We start from the raw sequence: 24,801 nt of genomic DNA, 5'->3' as shown, positions 1-24,801 counted from the left end.
GACTCGATCCCGGGACTCCAGGATCATGACCTGAGCCGAAGGCAGTCGCTCAACCGACTGGGCCACCCAGGCACCCTGGAGGCCCCTTTTTTTTAATCTCTGTGTTCTTTTCACCAAGCATAGGGCCTACGCAAATACTTGTTGACCAAGAGAAGATCCCATTTTAACTTTGCTTTTCTTTTGGGTTAAGTTTAAATGGCCCGAATAATACCCGTTTAAGATTGAAGAAAATTTAAACTTTGGTGTTTAAAGTTACATTATCTTTGGCATTTGACTTTAAACCGAATTAACCTAAAGAGATACCTAGTTGCTGGAGAGCAAAAGATAAGGATCCATTAACTGAGATCTAGCTCTGATTGTGAAACTGACCCTTTCAAAGGGATTAAGGTATCTCTCTGCTTCATTTTCTTCAGTACGAAAATGGCTCTAGTAATTCCTATCTACCACTTTCACTAGGAACTGTTATATTTGCTATTCTTCCCGTTAGTTGCATGCCATTTAAAAAAATGGCTTCTGCATTATGGATTAGAAATTATAAAAAATGTAATAAAGTCTATCTATACATTCATACAATTGATTAACACATTTACATGATTAAAAAATAACAAATGTTTATAACCTTTTAAAGGCACAGTTTATGCTACATTTGGACATGTTTCACATCCAGCAGTTTGCTAAGTAATCCACAGTTTTCCTCATCCATTTGACTTCTCTAAAAGAAAAACAAATAGCAGACTTCTGAAAGAAGCTAAGATGAATTATTAAGGCTCTAAAATATTTTTAATGCCTCTTTTTAAATTCCATACTTATTTATATATTTATGTATTTATGTATGTATGTATGTATTTATTTATTTTCCCACTTACAAAAACCTCGTTCCTGTGTAGGAAGTTGGCAATAATCTCAATATATGCAAGACCATGTAGAACTCAACATGGTGTTCAACACTGGCTGCCTATTAGGATTGACTGGGAAACTTAAAAAAAAAAAACAAAACTGATGCTTTAGCTCTATATCAAACCATTTATTTATTTATTTAACATCAAACCATTTAAATCAGAATCTCTAAGGATGGAAATCAGGCATCTGTTTTTAAAAGATTTCCAGACATTCTACAAAATACTTGACCGGTACTCTTCAAAACTGTCAAGTTTATTATAAACAAGGTCTGAGAAACTGTCACAGACCAGAAGAGGGAAGGGAGACGTAATAACTAAATGTAATAACGTATCTAAAGTAGGATCCTGGAATGGAAAAAGGATATCAGGGAAAACCTACTGAAATCCAAATAAACTGTGGAGTTAATAGCAGTGTGCCAATATTGGTTCCTTTGTTGTGATTTTATGTACCATAGTAATATAAAATGTTAACAATGTTAACAATAGGGGAACTCTAAAATAAAAAATTTATTTTAAAAATCTAATATGGAGCTGGAGTTGAGAATTACTTATATAGCATCTGCCTTATACTGTATCAGAAAACAAAAAGTCCCTTTGAAATATTGAGCTCAAGTGCAATTGGCAGCATGTGTGGTCCTAAAACCTGACTCCCAGAAACAAGAGGCTGCTTAAATACATTTCTAGAGGCACTTTGAGGGAAACAAAAATGGACTAATTACAATAAACATAACTATTTGCTTCTGAGATGCAAAAATTCAAGAAAGACTGCTTAGTAAAGGAGGAAAAAAAAAACCACCCTCAACCCATTTCTCAGGTTAGAAAGGTAGTTTTATTTTGATATCTATGAAAGATATAAATGTCTGGATTAAATATAATGTCTGCATTATGGTACCCTAGTAGTTTGAGAAAATTGTGAGTGATTTATCTTTGCTAAGAGTTGTTGTTTCTTATCTATAAAGGAGATTTAGACCTGACCAGAAAGTTCTTCAGTATTAAGTTAATTTTTCCTCTCTTGCCTCTCCTGCTGTGGTAGGAAGGAGGCAAGGAAAAAAGATCTGCTAGTCTTCAATAATGAAGTCTACCTGGATTTAGCCCGGTGACACTTCTTTTTTCATAACCATTAAAGATATTTGTCATCTGTGTAAATCTCTAGAGGGAAGTCAGAATTGTGCCTAAAGAAATCATTCTGCACAAGTAAGCATTTGACAAACAGCAATTGTTTGGAGATGGCGTTTCAAAAAGCTCCCTTTTAATTTTTTGTGTTGCATTATTTTGTTTGCAAAAACGTCACCAATTTGTAATCCAGAATCTGTATGCATCGTTGAATAAACGGTATTAACAGCCTGTAGCCAGATCACAGTCCAGCTCCCTAAATTCATGCGACTTCAGGTAAATAATTTCTCTTCTCTGAGCCGATCTGTTTCTCACCTGTAAAATGCGTCGGTTGGACTAAGCAGTATTCAATGTCCCCTTCTATTCGAACACAGATTTTTTTGAGGACTTGAAACAAACTGGAGAATTTTAGGATGTAGGTCTTTGGGTTCTGGTGGGCAGTATGGTATTGAAACTGTTCTCATGCTTGTGTTTCTAGAGTCTGAACGGTAAATGACAGGGGCAAGGATGCGTACACGGGAAGAGTAGGACAGTGACCCGTATGAGGGTCAACTCCTGAGAATCTTAGATTCGCTAAGTAAGCAGAGCGTTCGGCTGCTAGGCAACCGCTCCTCCTTTGCGAGAGTGGAGGACCCCAGTCGGAGGTGTCTAAGTCACTACCTCTTAATTTAGCCACGGTGCCTTCTTCTCGAAATTAATGAAATATGTATCCTTTAAAAGCACACCCTTTTTGCAATCAAGGTTTGACAAGCCTTGTAGCTGAGTTCTGCTCGTGCTGGGTTTTCTTTTTCCTGTTCTCAGGCGCGATGCGGACACCTCTCGGGCAAGGCCCTTGCCGCCGAGCGTTGCCCGGCAGAGCTGGACGCCTCCCGCTCCCCGACCCCGCCCTCCCTGGCCCGGGCCCTGGTCCTTCGTGGGCCGCGCTCCGCCGCCATGGGCTCGGAGATGGAGCCGCTGCTCCTGGCCTGGAGCTATTTTAGGCGCAGGAAGTTCCAGCTCTGCGCAGATCTGTGCACGCAGATGCTGGAGAAGTCCCCTTATGACCAGGTACCAGCCGGACCCCGTCAGCCCTGTGGATCCCAGCGAGAGGCAGAGGACACTGGGGGTGCCGGGTGGGGGCTCCAGGGAGGAAGGCCCAGGGCGAAGTTGACCGTGTGGTCAGCACAGGCATCTGGAACGAGACCCCCTAGGGCCGTGGCCGGCTCGTCCCTGTCGGCGGCGTCCCCGAGTCCCCGCGGGACCCTCGAGTGCTGTGTCTTGGCCGCCCCCTCCTCAAACTTCAGCAGCCCCTTTCCTTTACGGGTCCCTTAAAGGAACACTTAAAAAGTCACCGAATTTTACTTGGGTGCAGAACTTTGATAATTCATTTATACTTGCATATGGATGGACTCGGAAGCTCGCTGCGTGTGCGTTATTAATTTCTAAAACAATGATGTATAAACAAAGATCTGTAACTTCTCATCTCGTTGGAATAGCTAGTTTTTTTTTTTGTTTTTTGTTTTTGATCAAACGTTGTGATCTCTCCACTTCATCTTTTTTTTTTTTTTTTAAAGATTTTATTTATTTGACAGAGAGAGACACAGCGAGAGAGGGAACACAAGCAGGGGGAGTGGGAGAGGGAGAAGCAGGCTTCCCGCAGAGCAGGGAGCCCGATGTGGGGCTCGATTGTGGGGCTCGATGTGGGGCTCGATTGTGGGGCTCGATGTGGGGCTCGATTATGGGGCTCGATCCCAGGACGCTGGGATCATGACCTGAGCCAAAGGCAGACGCTTAACGGCTGAGCCACCCAGGCGCCCCTCTCCACTTCATCTTAAGATTGTTGTCCCAAGAGTGAAGGAGGCTTTGATTCTGGGACATGAGTGCATTTTGAGGCAAATAATACAAGTTAGAGAAATGCGAATCTAGGAGGGGAAGAGATACATTTACTATTAGGAGTGGGGAATGGGGGGGAAAAAGACCCCCTAAAGGAATGATGACAATGGTTTTAAGAAAACTTAAACTTTTACTGTACTACAATAGTAAGATAAATTAAGATATTAAAGAGAGAGAATGGTCATATACTCCCGTGGTAGGTAGTTCCTGGAAGAGGCAAAAAGGAGAAAAAAGGAGAATAAGAGCAGAGCTGTGGCAGTTTGTCAGTGCTTCCAGTAAAAACTGGTTCTCCACTTTTTCCTCTAGTGGTGTTGCCTTGGAGATGTTAGGAAAAAGGGGCAATTGAGGGGAGTTACATAAGTGGAGGCATATGTGTGAACACTGTTACTAGGCTCTGCCTTAGTTCCCAGCAAGTGGATGGGAGGATAACCTGTTGAGGTGAACGTTTTGACTTTCAGATCAACAATCCATGTTAGTGGGAATACTAAGCTAGATTCTTTTTTTGTGTTAGTTCATGTTAGTTAATAGGACTGCGTTTTTGTTGGAGAAGCTCTTTTTTTTTTTAATTTTTTTAATTTAAGATTTATTTCAGAGAGAGAAAGTGAGAACATGCGGGGGGGGCGGGGGGGGTGCAGACAGAACCCTCAAGCCGACTTCCTGATGAGCGGGAACCTGATGCCTGGCTGGGTCCCAGGACCCTGACCATGACCCCAGCAGAAATCAAGAGTTGGTGCTTAACCAACTGAGCCACCCAGCTGCCCCAGGAAGCATTTTTCTAAGTGTGTTTCTTGCCACAGTAGTCCCACAGATGCTGCTCAAAAAAAAAACCAAAAAAAAAAAAAAAAAAATTCCACAATCAAATATGTCTGGGAACGTTACAAAATCTTGGCCCCTTTACATTTGTACAACAAAAGTTTGTTAAAACTCTATGTGATGTAGCAGACATTGTTCTAGGCACAATGGTTTGCAATGTACATGCTGTACAATGTAAAGTACAATATAAAGTACACGCTATTTCTGTTTTTCCATTGATTTAGGGCAGTTTCCATTCTGTGTTCCACAGAGCAATAGTCCCAAGAACTGTTGTTCAGTGAAAGGAAGTTTCCTCATTCAATGCGTTTGGGAACTGTATATTCCCTACTGAGAGATTCAAGATTCATACTAAAGGCCCTGGGTTCTGAAGAAAAGAAACTTAATTTTGCCTAATTTTGATTAATACAATAGTTCTGAAACTTATTTTTGGTAGTGGGCAAGGGTCAGATATCTTCATTGTTATCATACTAGGGAGACATAGTCTCCTGGGGAAACACTGTTATAGGCAAAGCAGTACTGTTTTTATTAATGGTTAAGATCCTATAATCTTGGGGCACTTGGGTGGCTCAGTAGGTTAAGCGTCTGCCTTCGGCTCAGGTCATGATCCCAGGATCCTGGGATCAGCCCCACTCGGGCTCCCTGCTCAGCGGGAAGCCTGCTTCTCCCTCTCCCTCTGCCTGCCACTCCCCCTGCTTGTGCTCTCTCGCCCTCTCTTTCTCTCTCAAATAAATAAAAAAATCTTTAAATAAAAAGATCCTATAATCTTAGTAACATAATCATAGTGCATTCAGTATAGTACTGTGCCTGTGAATCCAGATTTAGTTTGTGCTAGGCACTGTGATCAGAATTTTATATGTGTTCAATTAAATGACCTTTTGTTGAGTGCTTATTACTTGCCAGGCATGAGTTGTGTGAATTATATGGATTTCAATGCTTAGAATAACGTTGCAAAGTAGGTGACAAAAATAATAGCTAACATTTATTATTTACTCTGTGTCAGGCTTGGTTCAGAGGGTTTTATAAGTCATCTCATTTAATCCTCAGCCATCTTAGGAAGTTGGTACTATTTCCCCCATTTTACAGATTGAGTACACTGGGGCACAAGGTGAAGTAATTTGTCCCAAATTACAAAGCTGGTACACCCATTCTCTTTATCTATATTATGCTGCCTCTTTGGCCCTTACGTAGCCAGATTTTTCAAAATGGTGTGTTTCTCAACTTTTCCCAGTACATTTTCCCATCTACTGTGCCTTTTTCCAGATTTTAGCTAAATGGTAAAGAATTTTGACATATTTGTGTATTGTATTAAAGGCTCTGGAAAGTCCTGAAGGAAGGAAACCTAACCAATTTTGATTGAGACAGTATTCTGAAACTTACGTGATCTCTGGTGCCTTTTTTGGAGGCAGAGGGACAGATCTCTCCCTTATTATCTTGGAGAGATCATTTTGGAAAGTGCAGGGCAAAGCAGCAGTGTTTTCATTAATGGTTTAGATGGGGCTGTAGAGATCTTCTTGCTCCTTTTTATCTAGGAAGAGTAAGATAAACAGATTAAGGACTTTGTCTACAACTCCTGAATTAGCAGCTAAATAAGGTAAGGGCTTGGGTCTTTTTATTTGGTTTCTTGTACAGCTATCATTAGGCCTTATGGGCCCTCTTGGCAGATTAAAGACTTGTTACAAGGTATGTTTGGTGGAGCTGTGATTTTGATAATGATAATGAAGAAAAAGACACAGGTTTATATAGGGAAATATTGCTGTTGGCATTGGTTAACCATTTGACATGGTTAAGATCATTAGGGTAGTAGGTCTTGTTAGGTCCTGGCCTATTCTATTGGCTTATTTGTTGTGGATTTCAAAGAATAGTCTATAATGTGATACATAGTTAATGTCTAATACCATAGACATTAAAAAATCTTATTCTTTGTTAGTATTTTCTTGTTATGAGCAGGGGTTGATAAGTTTAGCTCCTATAAATATCAGAGTAGGCCTAGGAGAATCAGTACCAGATCTAGAAGAAATTTATGATATTCTTTTCCTTTCTAGTCCTTTTTATTTGTTTTGCTAAGGTAGTTAAGTAGGAACTATATATAATGCCAGAATAATGCAGTATTTTGTCAGGAATAGAAGTTTAACTTGAGTTACCTTACCAAACTGGGCTTTTGATAGCTGGATAGGGCTGCTGAAAAGTTTATAGGGTTCATTCATGTTAGTTATTTTTAAAAATTTTTTTAAAGATTTTATTTATTTATTTGACAGAGAGAGAGCAAAAGCAGGGGGAGCAGCAGGCAGAGGGAGAGGGAGAAGCAGGCTCCCCGCTGAGCAGGGAGTGGATGCAGGGCTCCATCCCAGGACCCTGGGATCATGACCTGAGCTGAAGGCAGACGCTTAACCGACTGAGCCACCCAGGCGCCCCTTATGTTAGTTATTTTTTGACTCAACCTTTAAACACTATGCTTTTCCACTGTGTGCTTTTCTTTTTTAAGTAATTATTTTTAATTTTTTAATATGAGTATAGTTGGCACACAACGTTACATTAGTTTCAGGTGTACAACATAGTGATTCAACTTCTCTATAATATGCTGTGCTCACCCCAAGTGTAGCTACCATCTGTCACCATACCGTGCTATTACAATATCACTGACCATATTCCCTATGCTGTACCTTTTATTCCCATGACTTATTTATTTCATAACTAGAAGCCTATATCTCACACTCCCTGTCACCCACTTTGCCCACTCCCCACACCCCTTCCCTCTGGCAACCATCAGTTTATTCTCTTTATTTGAGTCTGTTTCTGTTTTCTGTTTGTTTGTTTTGTTTTAAATGAAATCATATGGTATTTGTCTTTTTCTGACTTATTTCACTTAGCATAGTATCCTCTAGGGTCCATCCATGTTGTTGCAAATGGCAAGATCTCATTCTTTTTTATGGCTGTGTAATATTCCATTGTACATATATACCACATCTTCTTTATCCATGGATATGGTTGGTTCTATATCATGGGAATTGTTTTTTTTTATAATTTTATTTTTTTTAGAAGATTTTATTTATTTATTTGACAGAGAGAGAGACAGGGAGAGAGGGAACACAAGCAGGGGGAGTAGGAGAGGGAGAAGCACTGGCTTCACGCTGAGCAGGGAGCCCGATGCAGGGCTCGATCCCAGGACCCTGGGATCATGACCTGAGCCAAAGGCTGACGCTTAACCGACTGAACCACCCAGGTGCCCCTATATCATGGGAATTGTAAATAATGCTGCAGGAAACATCAGGGGTGCAAATATCTTTTCAAATTAGTGTTTTCGTTTTCTTGGGTAAATACCCAGAAGTGGAATTACTGGATCATATAGTATTTCTCTTTTTAATTTTCTGAGGAACCTCTATACTGTTTTCCACAGTGGCTGTTCCAACTTACATTCCCACCAACAGTGCATGAGAGTTCCTTCACTGTGTGCTTTTCTTATCACAAATTTGTGTATTTTGTACCCATATGGTATTTCATTTTGGAAATATTTCCTGGTATGATCTCCCCCGGCATGTAGAAATCTTCCCTTTTTCTTATTTAATTAAAACATTTAAAAATATTTATGTTGGAGTGATGATACAACTAATGAAGAGCCTTAGGAAGCTTAAGAAGTTTCCTTTGATTAAAAACTTGAAAATTCTCTTTCCTTTCCTTACAACATGAATCCAGGATGGCATATCTGTCTGGCTATGGCACAGAGACTGGTACATAGGGGCTCTCATGAAGTATCTGCCGAATGAGTGTATTGATTGTATTAGTGTTTATGTGTGTGTGTGTTTTAAAGATTTTATTGTTAAGTAATCTCACGCCCAATGCGGGGCTCGAACCTACAACCCCGAGATTAAGAGTTGCATGCTCTTCTGACTGAGCCAGCCAGGCACCCCTATTGTGTTTTGATGGCATTATCCATGTGTACCACCTTCCCTCCTGTTTACAAAGATCATCTTAGTTGCCTGAAGACCTTTGTGTCCTTCCACCTGCATAGGTTCGTATACATATATTTACCTTTTCTAATAAATGTAATTGCATTATGGACATTCTTAACTCATTTCTTCATTTGAGGGTCAGTTTTTTGTTTTTGTTTTTATTATTCCTACTACAAAATAGAAATGATAATTATGTGATGTGCTAGAGGTGCAAACTATCACCATAATGGCAATCTTCTTACAATATATAAATATAGCAAGTGAACATGTTGTACACCTTATTATTATTATTTTTAAAGATTTTATTGATTTATTTGAGAGAGAGAGAGAGCATGAGCAGGGTGGGGGTGGAGCGGGCAGAAGGAGACAGAGAAAGAAGCAGGGAGCCCGACGTGGGCTCGATCCCAGGACCCTGAGATCATGACCTGAGCCAAAGGCAGATGCCCGACCAACTGAACCACCCAGGCGCCCCCACCTATTGTTTTTTAATCAGTTAAGAAAATTCTTCCTAGATTCCTCCAAGAGAGTGTTTCCGATAGTAGTTATCATCACTGGCATTTCTTATGATACTCTCATTGTTTCAGTGGAGGAAGTTAAATGATGGTGAGACTCCCAATCTATGAAAAGCTAACAGAAATGTGATCAGAGAAGAAGCAGATGGTCCTCAGCTCTGCAGTTAGCTGATTTATCTTCACATGCTCCTTTAGCCTCATGGGCTGTTTTTTTTGAGGCTTCCACATTTTAGAGTATTTTTTCCCCACTTTGAATTACCATTCCTGTGCCACCAAACTGATTTTAGTACAAATGAATTACTTTGAAGCACTGTCTGGACACACGGAAGAGCAAGGAAGTTAAAATATTTTTATGTGTGCCAAATGGATTCAGTTTTGCTCTCCCAAGACAAAAATAGCTTTTGTTTTGGATGTTATTTTTCACTTTTGGTTTTGCTTATTTTTGTCCCAGGTGAGGAGAACCTCTCTAAAGTGATTTGTTATTTGTTAATCTTTCTTTAAGCTGGTCCAGGGAGCTTCTCAACCCATTTTGGTTCTGATACATCAGGCTTTTAGGATAAGCCCACCTCTGAGACTATTCCTTTTACATTTATTTCTCCTTTAAGAGATACAATTTTGGTATACTATCATCAAAAATATTTAAGTTGTGCCTTGTACTTTCCATTAGGACATCTGGATTTTATTCAGTTCTGATTCTTGCCAAAGTCAGGGTGGTTAGGCTAGTCAGGGAGGTATACTATGGAATAGCATGTTTCCTTAGAGTAATATATTTTAATTTGGACACAAAAGGACTGAAGGATAGGTTGACTGTAATAACATGGTATTTGGTAATGGGGAAAGGTTCTTGAAGAAGATGGATTGTGAACTGTTTTTCCCAGGTGCAGGGTAGTGAGAAATAAGAAGGCAGGGTCTGTAAGCATGACTTTAAGGTTCTGATCTCTTGAGAAAAAAGAAAGAAAGATAACTGGTTAATTTATTGTAGCCTCCCTGCTTGATAAAATACAGTAAGAGCAAGAAATTCATAGAGAGGCATTGTTTTTTTTCCAAGTGTTCTTTAAATCGTGATTGAAAAAGTGGTTATAAGTTGTAAGATATAAAAGGGAGAAATGCAAAATGGTTTCCTTTCCACACAGCAATGTGACCTAGAGGGAATGCTTGCTGTTACAGCTCATGTCCATCATCCTGATTAGTTCCTTAATCTGATTACTGTTCTTTGTGTTCCATATGTCAGATGCGTGGCTTTAAAACCAGCCCCAGTTTTTTTTAGCTCCATTATAATTAAACAGTTCATAAAACATGCAGGTTTTTCAGGCAGTGAGGTTTTTAAAAGACAGTATGCTTTTATTATAGGGTAGATTTCTGATAGATTTTCAAATTATTAAAATCAGTGATTCTGGGAGTGGGAGTGTTGGCTGTATATCAGAATGGGAATTCACATTCTCCTCCCCAATCTCTGCTTATAATGAGAGATGTTACAGAGAGGAGGGGATTATTATTGTAAATGATTTGAAGATAGAGAAAAGGCTGAAAGCCACTGGCTTAGAGGAAAGACATGGAACCAGGGGTCCCCAGTGAGCTACATCTTAGCAGTTGACTGAGACAATGATCTGGTGCTCCAAGCCTAACAAAACAAAACAAAACCATCTTTCTGTATAATTATCTAATTTATTTCCTCTTTGGGGCCATGGAGACAGCCAAACTTAATCTTTTGATTCTTATACTCTGTGGAGCAGTTCATTTAATGAATTTGTATTCCCGCTGAATTATAGTTTACATTCCTACTTGGCTACTTGGTCCCTAGATCTCCCTAAACCTTCTGACATCCATCCATTTCTCTGTTCTCTTACATTTTTTTTTCCTTCTTGTTACTGTTAACTTCTGAATAATGTCTCAGTGGTTTCAGAGCAAAGCCGGGTCAGACTCATTAGCCAGAGTAAGTATTGGTGGCAATTAAGAAGTCACATTCAGAATTATCTAGAGATTTGATTCCCTGAAGTAATAGCAACAACCTAAGAGAGAGAGCCTTACCCTGGGGAGGAAGGAAGGAAGCAAACTGATGTGATGCTAATTAGTATTTGCTGGTTCTAGGCAGTGTCACTCCGCTCCCTGTCCTCTCACTCACTCACTTTGAAGCAGAGTCAAAGGGAAGTCTTAATTTGATGTGCCACGACTGGGAGTTAGTTCTGAGTTCTGAGAAGGGAAGTAATAGCGAGTTTGGTGCTTTTCTGTTCATTATAGGATTGTTTTTATAAAGAAATTCTATGTGACTGATACTTCTTATTGAAAGTGATAGTACCTTACTTTTCTTTAACTATGATAGCATATGTGAAAAGACTCTGAAAATTATGAAGTATTCTTAAAAATGCAAGGTTTTCTTTTTAAAACTATCCTATAGACACTATTGCTCCAATTTGAGAGGAGGACTAGTTTACAGAGGTTGTATGATTTGTTCAAGGTCATGCAGCTAAGTGACTCCCTGAGGATCAAGCCTAGCTCTTCTGACTCTAGGGCTAGGCCTGGTGCTTCCTTTTTTCTTTTTTTTTGAAGATTTTATTTATTTATTTGACAGAGAGTGAGAGAGCACAAGCAGGGGAAGCAGCAGGCAGAGGGAGAGGGAGAAGCAGGCTCCATGCTGAACAGAGAGCCCGATGCAGGGCTCGATCCCAGGACCCTGGGATTATGACCTGAGCTGAAGGCAGCCGCTTAACGACTGAGCCACCCAGGCACCCCCTTTTTTTTTTAAGAGGGAGAGAGAGAGAGTTGTTGGGGGAGGGGGAGAAGGGAGAGGGGGAATCTTAAGCAAGCTTTAGCAGGCACTAGCATGGAGCCTGACACCGGGAGCCTGGCACGGGGCTTGATCTCACAACCCTGACCTGAGGCAAAATCAAGAGTTGGACACTTAACCAACTGAGCCACCCAGGCTCCCCTAGGTTCAAGTGTGTTGATACCCATGGAAATAATCTGCTAGACCAAATGAACCTAACTTGTGATTCCCTATTTGGGTGGATTAATTTAAATAACAGACTATAATTGAGAGACCCAAAGATGAAAGTCCCAGTGATTAAAAAAAAAAAAAAAAGTTTTGCCCTCTCTCTAAATGAAAACATCCTGACTTTTCCTTCTTAGTCCTGCTACTCCTGATGGATCTCCAGTCCAGACCAGCCATACCCAGCCTTGGTCTCCCTCACCATATAGTAGCCAGCTTTCATGCCTTGCTATGATCTCACATACTCAGCCAAGTGCAGGCTTTTGACCCGGAGTGTCTGGGTTCAAACACTGCCTGTACACCTTGATCTCAGGGTTTCCTCATCTGTAAAATGGGGATAATAATATGCCTCAAAGGGTTGTTGTAAGCGTTAAGTTCAGTAAGTGATCACAAATGTTAGCTGCTATTTTCTCTATATAGCTAGAGATATTTGCAAGTAGGATTCTGTCATTGATATTTTTCTGAAAGGATTGTTGGTAATCTGGGAAGCATCTGTGAGGAAAATGTTCAGTGAAATTGATGATAAAGTGATGTTGAATATAGTTCATAGATCCCTGGCACTCAGTAATTTCCAGAATAATCTCCTTCCCTTTTCTCTGACTCCCTTATCTCCCATGTATTCCGTTTTCCCCTCTCCCTCTAAGTCATCTATAACTGGCCCCTAATTTGAATATAGCATCTGATACATTGTATTGAAATTTATATAATTCTGTGCCTTCCTCATAGAATGTTTTAAGCACCTTGCGGGGTGCCAGGGATGTCAGGGGCATGTTGCGGAACTAACGTGTTCTCTGCCTCACTCCTGGTTCCAAGCTTTTCTCCTTCTTCCATCTAAGCAACTTCACCTGTCTCTCCACCTTCCCATCCTCTGGGCCTCTCATTGTCTTCTCTGACCTTCTCATTGCTTATCATTTCCCCGCATGCTCTTTACCTGCCTGGTAAATCACAAATGTGTTCCTGTGGGGCAGAACCACCACATGGAGCACAAAGACCTTTATCAGTGAACGGAACACTGAGGCTGAGCCGGCAGTTTGAGTTTGGGCCACTGGAAGCATCTTCTTGCCCTTGGCAGGATAACAGGCTTCCAGCTTTTACTTACGATTAGAGGCTTCTAGCTCTTATACCTGTTTTGTGTTCCTTTTCAAGTACTGTCTAGTCAATGTTTTTTTTCCCTTTCTATATGGAACTTATCTTGTACCTCTCCTACACTTTATGCTTCAATCCTGCCTTATTATGTCCAGCTCATTTTTTAATCTCCAAGATGCACTGGCAAGGAAGAGCTCTGGCTTCTTTGTGTGACCTTGAGCAAATTATATGACCTCTCTGAGCTGGTTTCCTCATCTGTCAAATGGGTAAGAACACTGACCTGCCTCCCTCCAGTGGTTGTCTCGAGACTCAAGTGAGAGACATGTCTCATACAGACATGACTACAAATAGAGGAAAGAATAGACAGGTTATTTCTTCTGTCATCTCATTGCCTGTATCAGTATGTTTAAGTATGGACTGTGGGTTCTAGGCAATCTGTACTTTTCCAGATCTTCCTCATACACACTGGAATTGAAAACCTCCAGTTGCCACGTATTCTTAGCTGCTGTTTTGTGTTTGGTTCAGCTGCTTGCCAGATATTCTCTCAATCCCACCCTCTGAGGCCTTCACTTTTTCTAGCCTAGCTTAGCCTTTGCCTCTCATGTTCCTACTGTGTGTTGTGCTACAGAAGTTGCTTATCATTGTATGGTGACCAGATGGCTTACACATTTCTTGTGCACATAATATATTCTTAAACAAATATTTAGGGTATTCTTGGGTTTTAGAGCTGTAGAAAGCAAGGCAAGGAAGGATTTTTTTTTTCTTTCTCGGTTTTGTTTCTTAGTAGCTTCCCTAATAAAAACATGCTGCCAATTAAGTGTTCAATGCAGGTTGCTAACCATAGATATATAAATGTGGATGTTTTGTAAATAAATTTGTTACAAGTCTGACTTTTTCCTAGTGGATTTCTATTTAATTTGGACAGAAAAAAACGCTGAGCTTATTAGCACCTGACACTAATATATATGACATAGTCTATTTATAAACATTTCTCAGAGTACATTACAGTCAGAATTAATTTTTTATCTTCAGCCACTAATCCCATTATATATGTGTGGAGCAGAAAGGTTTATAGTATGTGGATTTTCTTCCTCCTCCCCAAGTGATTAAAGTCTGAATGTTTTAACCACCATGAACTTATTTTTGAGTATAAAGAAATGTTTCCTTGGTATAGTTGTAAAATTATTTTAATTTCTGAGATTTTGTGTCTTCATTAAACAAGTAGTTAAGATAACTTCTCTGTGCTTTATTTTTTATTTTTTTTTTTTAAAGATTTTATTTATTTATTTGAGAGAGAGAGAATGAGAGACAGAGAGCACGAGAGGGAAGAGGGCAGAGGGAGAAGCAGACCCCCTGCCGAGCAGGGAGCCCGATGTGGGACTCGATCCCGGGACTCCAGGATCATGACCTGAGCCGAAGGCAGTCGCTTAACCAACTGAGCCACCCAGGCGCCCTTCTTTGTGCTTTATTTTTTTTTATTTTTTTAAAGATTTTATTTACTTATTTGACAGAGAGAGACAGCGAGAGAGGGAACACAAGCAGGGGGAGTGGGAGAGGGAGAAGCAGGCTTCCCGCGGAGCAGGGAGCCCGATGCGGGGCTCAATCCCAGGACCCTGGGATCATGACCTGAGCCGAAGGCAGACGCTTAACGACTGAGCCACCCAGGCGCCCCCTTCTCTGTGCTTTAAATGAGGTTAGAGTAATTAGAATTTCCTACGTGTAGAAAATCCAGCACTCTTCAGTGTATATTAGTTTTACACTAATACCAATATTAGTATTAGTATATCTCAAACTTGAAAGCAGTTGTGGAGAAAGATTAAAGTTAATATTTGGATTTTTATTGAATGAGTTTGAGTCCACCTACACATACCTAATTCGTCACTAAGACTTTTTATTGTAGAAACTGTATTTCTTAAAAATGTTTACTACCTTCTTAATGCTTTCCAGGAACCAGATCCTGAATTGCCAGTGTCTCAGGTAAAGGTTTAGCTGTAACCTTTAGTTTAGAGAATACTATAGTTCCAATTGCTTACTTGTTCCTGTAGATTAGAAAGCTTGCTGCATATCTATTAATACCATTATAAAAGTAGCCATCTCTACCAGACATTCTGTACCTTTTTATGTAAAGTATTATATTTCCAATATTTTTATGTCTATGGATGAGTAGTCTTATGTTCTTAGGACTTGGAGCTTAAATAGAAATGACCAATATTGACCAGTGGATGAGAAAAATAGAGGAGGAGGCAAGGGGAACCAGGAGCTTAGAAAGGGAGCCAAGAAGTCAGCAGAGCCCCAAGTGTCCAAGAAGTCCGTGATGGATAGGACAATATGTTTTGAGTAAAGAGTGGGCTGACTCTGCTTGGGAAGGGCCTGGTTTTAGACAGTGGTGCCCGCCACCACGAGGAAGAAAGGAAGGGACACTGGCCAGATAGCCATGTCTACTAAATCATTGTGGTTAGAGATAGGAGGCGGCCACAGAGACCTGCTAACTGGATAAGACACAGTGAATGAGTCTGGAGGGAACCGAAGGAGAGGAGGTGAATCTTTTAACTCAAGAGGGTTTCCAGTAAGTCTGGGAATAAGGCAAAGGGATGAAAGTGCTACAAATCAGAGAGCTTAAATATTGCCAGGTGTTTGCCCTGCCACATAAGAGAGAATTGTAACAGTGGTTTTTAGGTAAATAAACAGTTTGGAACCTCATATGTGGTTCATATGAGTAATCATCCAACCTTTTAGAAGAAAGCAAGATACAAAGTACTCTGATAGAGGTCTGTGTGGCATTAAACAGGCACCGTAAATAGGTTAAAATGTAGCACTCTGTTCTTGAAAAGGATTTAAACATTGTCTGCAATGTTCATAATCATGATTTCCAAATTGATAGATGGTACAAAGCTGTTTTTTGCATAATATATGTACAATTCGTTTCAGAAGGACCTAAATTATAAATAGAGTAAGTAATGTGCTTTTTGTTTTCAGTAATTTTGGAAGATTTTGTTAAAATTAAATTAAAACACCAATAATTGCATTGTTGGTATGGTTTTAAAACTGTAAATGGCGTTTGAAAGTTTCCATCCAGCACAGGGACTTGATGAAGGATCTGTATTTAGTATTACTTTCCTGTTCTGTTAAAGTAGACTGAATTATCTACTGGATAGTGATGTAAAAGAATAAAAAGGGAACAAGTCTGACAGGATTCTTTTGAGCTCATTATTTACACATTTTGCCTTCCTCCTTTGCACATTTTTACAATTTCAAAATAAATGATGCTTTACAGTAACAATTCAATATTTTGTGTCTAAGTTTTCATTTTCATAGAGCAGGCAGAGTGTCACATGTTACTGATTCTTATGATGGCTCAATCAGGTTAGACAGGCTGTTCTTTGGCGGCCTTATTCTAATAATAACCTAACAAAATTGTTTCTTTTATGTCTTAAACTAGTGGCCTCAAATTCTGTCTTAAAAGGAACAGGACAATTTAAATGTGTTTTGCTCAGTCACTAGAGTTTTTACCTTTTCATATATTTATTTTCAAAAATTGGATCAACCTCACAGAAGATAGTACAAGCAAGGCATTATATCCCTGATGATATTGCCTCAAGAGTAATGTCATGTAGACTGCCTCAGTAGGTGAAGGAGATGGGATTATGTTTCACAGACAAAGAAGGACATAATTGACATGATGATTACTCACTTAGATGAGGAGAATCTATGCTTTTCCCTTTAGAAAAGTTCCTACACTTCTATGATTTTTGTTGATTTCACTAGACTTCCAATGGATAGGTATTCAAATGTATTTACTACATGACCCTGTCATTTAGTAACAACTTAAACATATCTGATAGCACCAATTTATATTTTTATTCAGATGCAAGGGGCAGTTTGGGATCATCCATTGTGCCTTGTTATGCATTTTACTCTAATCACTGATTACTTTTGAACTTTTTTTTTTTTTAATTTAAACAGGATTTTAGGGCTGTAAAACATACTTGGCTTGTTTCCAAAATAAAATAAAAAACTTTTTTTTAAAAAAGCCAAAGCCCCATCTGCTGTTTTCATCAAAATCCTAAGAATTGTTCACATTGCCAAGAGCAGTTCTTGAATACAGTCTGATGTTTAATCAGGCAGTGATATGTGATTTTCAAGGTCAGTTTTGTTAGGACAGAAGGAAAATCAGGAAGATAAATATTCTCAAATACTGATGAAATTTAAAATTAAGTAATGGTTTAAGTAGATTTTACTATAGATCTTTAAATATACAAGATTCCCACCATTATTTCTACTTCTGAAGAATTAGGTTCTAGAAACTGAAATAAATATAGATCTATTTACCTTTTTGGAAAAGTGAATTCTTATGGAATAACATTTTTAAAAAGATGTGAAGCATTTATTCATTTGGTGGGTAGGGAACAGTGGATTTACTTTGTTTTGCTTAGCCTAATATTAAAAAAAAAGTTGTACCTTCTTAATATTTGAGAGGTTAGTAGGCAGATGGATGTCAGGAAGCATGATGGAGTGGACTATAACAGTAGATACATGCAAATTGTTAAAAAGATATGTGCAGGGATAATTAATGCCCAGCTATATAAATGATACTATAATAATAAAAACTTGGCTTTTAAAAAGTCGATTTAACTAGAATTCCAAGTCATAGTTTTGAAGCTTCATGAGCTCCTCCTCATCAGGATGAAAGTCCATATATCTCACTGTGGCGTACAGGGTCCCTCATCCGCCCTTTGCCTTTTTCTCCAGCTTCTTCTCTGATTGCTGCCTCAGCTGAACCTGATTCAACCATACTCAACTGATTTGGATTCGCCAAACTTGCCACCAGCCTTCAAGCTAGGCTGCTCTAGTCCCATTGCTTTGCCTAGTAAACGCTTTCCAGTCTTGGCCATTAGCAAACTCTTTTCTCCTACCTTTCTTCCACCCCCCCACCCCCACCCCAGGCAGTTGGGTGCGTCTTTCTCTCTTCCCATAGTATGCTCCAGACTTTTATTATTGCGCTTTTCCTACAACACTGAAATTCGTGTGAGCTAGAAGACCTGTGGCTTACTCATCTCTGTTCCCAGGACCTGGCATGTATGTAGCAGGTGCTCCCTGGTAATATGGGAGTGAACCAGCGGAACCCACATCCTGCTTTACTGTTTCAAAGCAAATGCTGCAGGTCCTTCCTGTCCACCAGACTGCTGAACAAGGAACACCCTTTTGAGAAATGAAAGCCCTCAGATCCTTGCAGGGCAGTCTGAGCTGTGGGGACTCAAGATAAATCAGGATTACTTATTTCCATCTTTGAAGTTAAATTAAACCATTAGTTCAAGCCAGGGATGACTTCCCTGACCCCTGAGCATACTTGTATAGATCTGCCAACCTTCCTGATCTTTGCGGATTGAAAACCTCCAATTGTTTCCACACTTTAGTGGATCCCATAATTAGATGCAGTTCCAATTGGAATTGATTTTTTTTTTTTACAAATTAAGTCTTTGATTCCATATTCTGTTCATTCAATTGTGTTAAATCCACACAGTTGAAATATTTTATTACCCAGGAAAGTATAAGCTAAAAAACCCAATCATCTAACCAAATATAATTTCATTTTAGGAACCTAAGGATGCAATGAAGGCAGCCTTCTTTATTCCCATTAAAGTGAAAGTATGAAGAGTTTCTTCTTTCCTTACAAATTTTTGTCTAATATATGCATTCCAATTATTTTAGCCCACAAAAAGATCTCTCCTTTTTAATTCCTATAAAACTATTTTCTATACCACACACCTGTTACCTATCATGCACTGCTTTGCCTTGTCACTTAATTCAAGTAGGTGATGTGTTCAGGGAAATTAGAATCCCAAGTTTTAATCTTCTCACGTCTCCTTTTTAGAACTAGCCCAGTGCTATGTAACTAGGAGGTGCTCAATAGATATGGACTGACTGAGTGAATGCATCTCGAGTTCTTTACATGAGGACTTATTTGTTCTCTGCTTCTAGTCTCTAGTGAAGCAGAAAGGTAAACATTTCTGATAAGGCTGTTTTAAATGTTTAACAAGATATGTAACTGTGCAGACCTTGACATCTAATTTCTCAAGGTAGAGCAAAGCTGATACCCAGATTCCTTCTTTATGTTTTCCATTCCCCCTCCCCCCATAGCAGTTTTTCTACTGGCTAGATCACAAAGCAACCAAGATTGTGTTGATTAGTTACTGGGAATTGGGAGAAATTGATCTTAGTTCAATTCACCATTTTTGGAATACCTAATGTGTGCAAAACCCATAGGTGTTATGGAAAATTCAGAACTGAACAAGGTGAAAAGGCTTGTGTTCTGGGGAAGGGAGGGCTAACCTGTGTCCAATAATTACAGAGTTTCTCAAAAATGGTAAGTACATATAATAGAAGTGTAAAGAGAATGCTCTAGGACAAAGACAAGAGGTAAGTAGGTTTAGTAGGTTTCCCCATCAGGGAAGTCTTCATGATTGACTTCTGGTCCTGAAGGCAGAAAGAGCACTGTGGTCGTAGCTTAATTAATTTGTTTTCAAATTACTATTCCAGTAAAATTTTCTCTAGAGATCTTCTTTTACTTATAAAAAGGCATGTTAGAAGACTACCAGGTAATACCACACTTTTATTTACTAGGTAATTGATCTAATGGGTATTTCTTGATTAGTAATGACCTTGCCTTCCTGTCTTAGTTTCTTGACATAGTCCTTTAAATTAGTATAATGCACTAAGTGGTAAACATGCCCAAGACAAAGTTAGACAATAATAAAGCTTCTATAGGCAGAACTTCTTCTTCTTTTTTTTTTTTAAGATTTTATTTATTTATTTGACAGAGACACAGTGAGAGAGAGAACACAGCAGGGGGAGTGGGAGAGGGAGAAGTAGGCTTCCCGCTGAGCAGGGAGCCCAATGTGGGGCTCGATCCCAGGACCCTGAGATCATGACCCGAGCTGAAGGCAGTCGCTTAACTGACTGAGCCACCCAGGCGCCCCTATAGGCAGTACTTCTAATACTACTTAATATATGCTTTATTTTATCCATGCTTATAGGCAGCTTGGATTTTAAAGGCACGAGCACTAACCGAAATGGTGTACGTAGATGAAATTGATGTAGAGCAGGAAGGAATTGCAGAAATGATGCTGGATGAAAATGCTATTGCTCAAGTTCCACGTAAGTATTGGGTTTTCCCTTAAGTAAATGAAATGCCCTTAGGAGGAAGAATACTATTTGTATATAAAAGAAACACAAGACATATACATGAAAAAACATTGTATCAAGTAAATGGTCTCTATCCTGCCATATAGTACAAAGACTTTCCTTCCCCAATGTGAGATTGCTGTATAAAGCCATTTTTTAATAAAAGCCATATTATGCATTTGAAAATATTTTATATTTAAAATGCATTCTAGCTGAACTGCTTATCTAAGTATATCAGAAGATTGTTTATCTGAGAGTTGCAACCCAGGAAGCACCCAAACAACAGAAGTGTTCTAAAAGGATTTAAAAAAAAAAAAAAAGATCACTGGAAAACATCACTTCACTGTAATAATTGAAGGTGATTTGCTCTAATGCTTGATGTGAGGTGACGGGGTGATATGCTGGCCTGTGAATGCTGTTGGGATTGTCACAGAAGCCCAGTCCCCAGCTTGCGGATGTGCTGGTGCAAATGGTATTTAGTGATTACCATGACATTTGGTGGTCTTGCTAGTATTTGATAGTTATAACAGTTATCAGTCATTTATATGTTTTGAAAGATAACTTTAAAGCTTCAAATGAAAATTGAGAAAAAAAAATACATATGGTTCATGTTAAAATTCTTTTTTCCCCATCATTTTGCTCTTTTGGAGCTAAAATATCTCAATTCTAGATTTTATATCAGAAATAAACTATGAGTATAGAGCCATCTTTTGGTGCTTTGGAGCTTGCTAGCCTTGAGTTTGAACCCCAGCTCTACTAACAGGTTGACCTCTTTGCTTAACCCTCTAAGCCTTTGCTAAACGAGTGAATACTACCTACCTTACAGACTTAGTGTGAGGATTACATGTGATAACATAAAATAACATGATAGATACTCAATAAATACCAGTCTCAAACACATTTCCCTAAAATACATTTCCTGTTATTAATGTCCTTTGCACCAGGCCGGCGCATTTCTGAAAATTATGTTAGCTGACAGTTTTTACAGATTAACAACTAATATATTAATTGAATTTGCCATCTCATCTCACAGGCCCTGGCACATCTTTGAAACTCCCTGGAACTAATCAGACGGGAGGGCCTAGTCCAGCTATCAGGTATGTACTTCTGTTTCTTTTTTTTTTTTTTTAAAGATTTTATTTATTTATTTGACAGAGACACAGCGAGAGAGGGAACACAAGCAAGGGGAGTGGAGAGGGAGAAGCAGGCTTCCCATGGAGCAGGGAGCCCGATGCGGGGCTCGATCCCAGGACCCTGGGATCATGACCTGAACTGAAGGCAGACGCTTAATGACTGAGCCACCCAGGCACCCCTGTACTTCTGTTTCATACCCTCTGTCCTTAAATAGTGACCAGACTGTAGAAGAATCTTCCTTTATTGACCTTCTTTGTATTTTCACAATGTACACTTTTCACAGGCCAGTCACTCAAGCTGGAAGACCCATTACAGGTTTCCTTAGACCTGGCACACAGAGTGGAAGGCCTGGCACCATGGAGCAGGCCATCAGAACTCCCAGAACTGCCTACACAGCTCGCCCTATCACCAGCTCATCTGGAAGATTTGTCAGGCTGGGAACGGTAAATTCTGTCAGCTTTACCATAGTTTGTATTACCAAAGTAACTTTATGTTATATCATTTTTTTGCTATTGTTATAGTGGAAAGTTATATGGAAGATTTTTTACAGGTGATTCTTTTTTACTTATGTTGCCTTTATAATTTTTCTGCTCATTAAGCTCAATTTATGTTTTAAGAGAAAGTCTCAGATCTCTTGTTCTGTCATTTTTCCCCATAGGCTTCCATGCTTACAAGTCCTGATGGACCTTTTATAAACTTATCTAGACTGAATTTAACAAAATATGCCCAGAAACCTAAATTGGCAAAGGTATGTACTTAAAATGATTGTATGTTATGAAGTAATGTTAGATGTATTATCATAACAACATTCTAGAAAATAGAAAAAAGTTATGAAGAAAAGGTGATGTCTTGATTGAAATGGAAATGTTTAATTACTGAACTATGTAAAATTTCTCTTAGTCTTTTGAGTTAAGGAAAGTCAGTCAGAAATAAAGTCTATATACCATTATTATAGGAAATTCTTTTTCCTCTGATAAACAACAGCAACTTTTAAAAAAATTTAAATTCTAGTTAGTTAACATATAGTGCAATATTGGTTTCTGGAATGGAATTCAGTGATTCATCACTTACATACAACACCCAGTGCTCATCCCAACAAGTGCCCTCCTTAATCCCTGTCACCCATCTAGTGCATTCCCCATCCATCTCCCTCCATCAACCCTCAGTTTGTTCTCTACCGTTAAGGGTCTCTTATGGTTTGTTTGCCTGTCTTCTTTTCTTTTTCTTTCCCCCTTCCCTTATGTTCATCTGTTTTCTTTCTTAAATTCCACATATGAGTGAGTTCATACGGTATTTGTCTTTCTCTGACTGATTTATTTCACTTAGCGTAACACTCTCTAGCTCTATCCATGTCATTGCAAATGGCAAGATTTCATTCTTTTTGATGGCTGAGTAATATTCTATTGTGTATATATACCACATCTTCTTTATCCATTCATCAGTCATTGGACATTTGGGCTCTCTCCATAGTTTGTCTATTGTTGATAAAGGAATAGCAATTTATAACAAAGAAAGCAGATATGCAGCATCATCTTTGTGGAAGGAAGCTTAGAAGGTCATCACTGTGTGTGTGTTTTCCTTTTTCATCTTGGACTACTCTCAGAAAAATAATTTTCTATCCTTGTACAATTTTAGGACTGTCAAAAAGGAAGATAAAAAAATATGTACTTCTAATTAGTAATGAGGCAGGCATCTCCCTATCACTGACTGGCTTGAGTGATCCTTATTGAGAATTACGTTAATAATTCTAACTATTCAAAGACTAGTTGCTTGGGGCACCTGGGTGACTCAGTCAGTTGAGCGTCCGACTTTTCCTTTAGGTTCGGGTCATGATCTCAGGGTCATGAGATCGAGCCCTGCATCTGGCTCTGCACTCAGCAAGGAGTCTGCTTGAAGATTTTCTCCCTCTGCCCCTCCCCCCACTCGCATGTACATGCACGCTCTCTCCCTCTCTCTCTCAAATAAATAAATCAATCTTAAAAAAGATGAGATGTTCCTTTAAATTAAAGAGAGAGAGTGAAAGTAAGTGTGTGTATGCGTGGTGAGAGAGAATGAGAAAGACAGAGAGAAAGAGCCTGAGAGGTCCATAACCTTTTCAGTGTAAAGATAAACTTGGAGTTGAGCTTGGAATAGTTCAGAGACATGAGCACTTAGCTGGTGCTGAAACTGGTCTAAGCCTAGCCCAGGTTCGTAGCTATAAGCTCTGTGAATTCTGTGCATGAGTGCTGAGTTCCTTCTGAATCTTAGTTCTAATGGTGTTTAACATATTTATTAAATGTCAGACACTAAGGAATATAAGAATGGATGCTAGCCATACAGAGTTGAAATTAAAATCAGAAAAAGAAATGTCAGTTGATAGGGAATTAGCCTGTAATAACACTGATGACATTTTTCTTAATTTCTTATTTGACAGCAATCTGGTCAACTTCATTTTACTAGAATTGTCAGCTATACTTATTTCCCTAACCTTTGTGAGAATGGAGTATTAACAGCAACTCATATGGAATATCTGGTTCCCCTGCCTTTTTAGGCCATTTACTTGAGGTAGCTGGATGGCTAGTTGGTACCATTGCTGTTTTCTTTTTTAAAGATTTATTTATCTGAGAGAGAGAGAGAGAGAGAGGAGGTGGGGTGGTGCAGAGGAAGAGGGAGAGAGAGAAACTTCAGCAGACTCTGCGCTCAGTGTGGAGCCTGACATAGGGCTCGATCCCATGATTCTGAGATCATGACCTGAGCTGAACCCAAGAGTCAGTCGCTTAACTGACTGCACCCCTCAGGCGCCCCACCCCCCCATTGCTATTTTCTGTCAGGGGAGTGCAGTCTGTGAAGGCATCTCTCTCAAACTAAGATGGTTCTAGAACAGACCTGGTCTGTGGTAATAGATTTAAACTGAACTAGACTTTGTGTTTTAGTGTGTTGTAGAAATCATGCCCACCTTTTCTGTCTTTGGTTTCCAATTCGCCTTTACTCATCAGGACTCATTTTTTTTTATTCTTATGTTAATCCCCATACATTACATCATTAGTTTTAGATGAAGTGTTCCATGATTCATTGTTTGTGCATAACACCTAGTGCTCCATGCAGAATGTGCCTTCCTCAATACCCATCACCAGGCTAACCCATCCTCCCACCCCCCTCCCCTCTAGAACCCTGTTTGTTTTTCAGAGTCCATCGCCTCTCATGGTTCATCTACCCCTCCGATTTCCCCCGCTTCATTCTTCCCCTCCCGCTACCTTCTTCTTCTTTTTTTTTTTTCT

The 24,801-nt window shown here is 39.4% G+C and overlaps 1 protein-coding gene across 3 annotated transcripts in view; it reads left to right on the top strand.

The window, feature by feature from the left end:
* The first annotated feature begins 2,895 nt into the window (after positions 1-2,895).
* Positions 2,896-24,801, top strand: part of TTC8 (tetratricopeptide repeat domain 8) — a 54,642-nt gene continuing 32,736 nt past the window's right edge. The window contains exons 1-5 of one of the 3 annotated variants that reach the window (XM_081830081.1): positions 2,896-3,059; positions 20,263-20,383; positions 21,444-21,507; positions 21,828-21,987; positions 22,203-22,292. In XM_081830081.1, the coding sequence (XP_081686207.1) occupies positions 2,946-3,059; positions 20,263-20,383; positions 21,444-21,507; positions 21,828-21,987; positions 22,203-22,292 (549 nt within the window). In that variant the 5' untranslated portion in view covers positions 2,896-2,945. Of the gene's footprint in view, positions 3,060-20,262; positions 20,384-20,628; positions 20,769-21,443; positions 21,508-21,827; positions 21,988-22,202; positions 22,293-24,801 lie in introns of those variants that run through there. The other 2 variants (XM_081830079.1, XM_081830080.1) reach the window with 2 other exon arrangements.

The sequence above is a fragment of the Leptonychotes weddellii genome, chromosome 9 (assembly GCF_054177405.1).
Source record: "Leptonychotes weddellii isolate Sample4059 chromosome 9, ASM5417740v2, whole genome shotgun sequence".
Classification (NCBI taxonomy): Eukaryota; Metazoa; Chordata; class Mammalia; order Carnivora; family Phocidae; genus Leptonychotes; species Leptonychotes weddellii.
The sequence above is the reverse complement of the archived record's forward strand: the minus strand, read 5'-3'. Positions and strand labels throughout refer to the sequence as shown.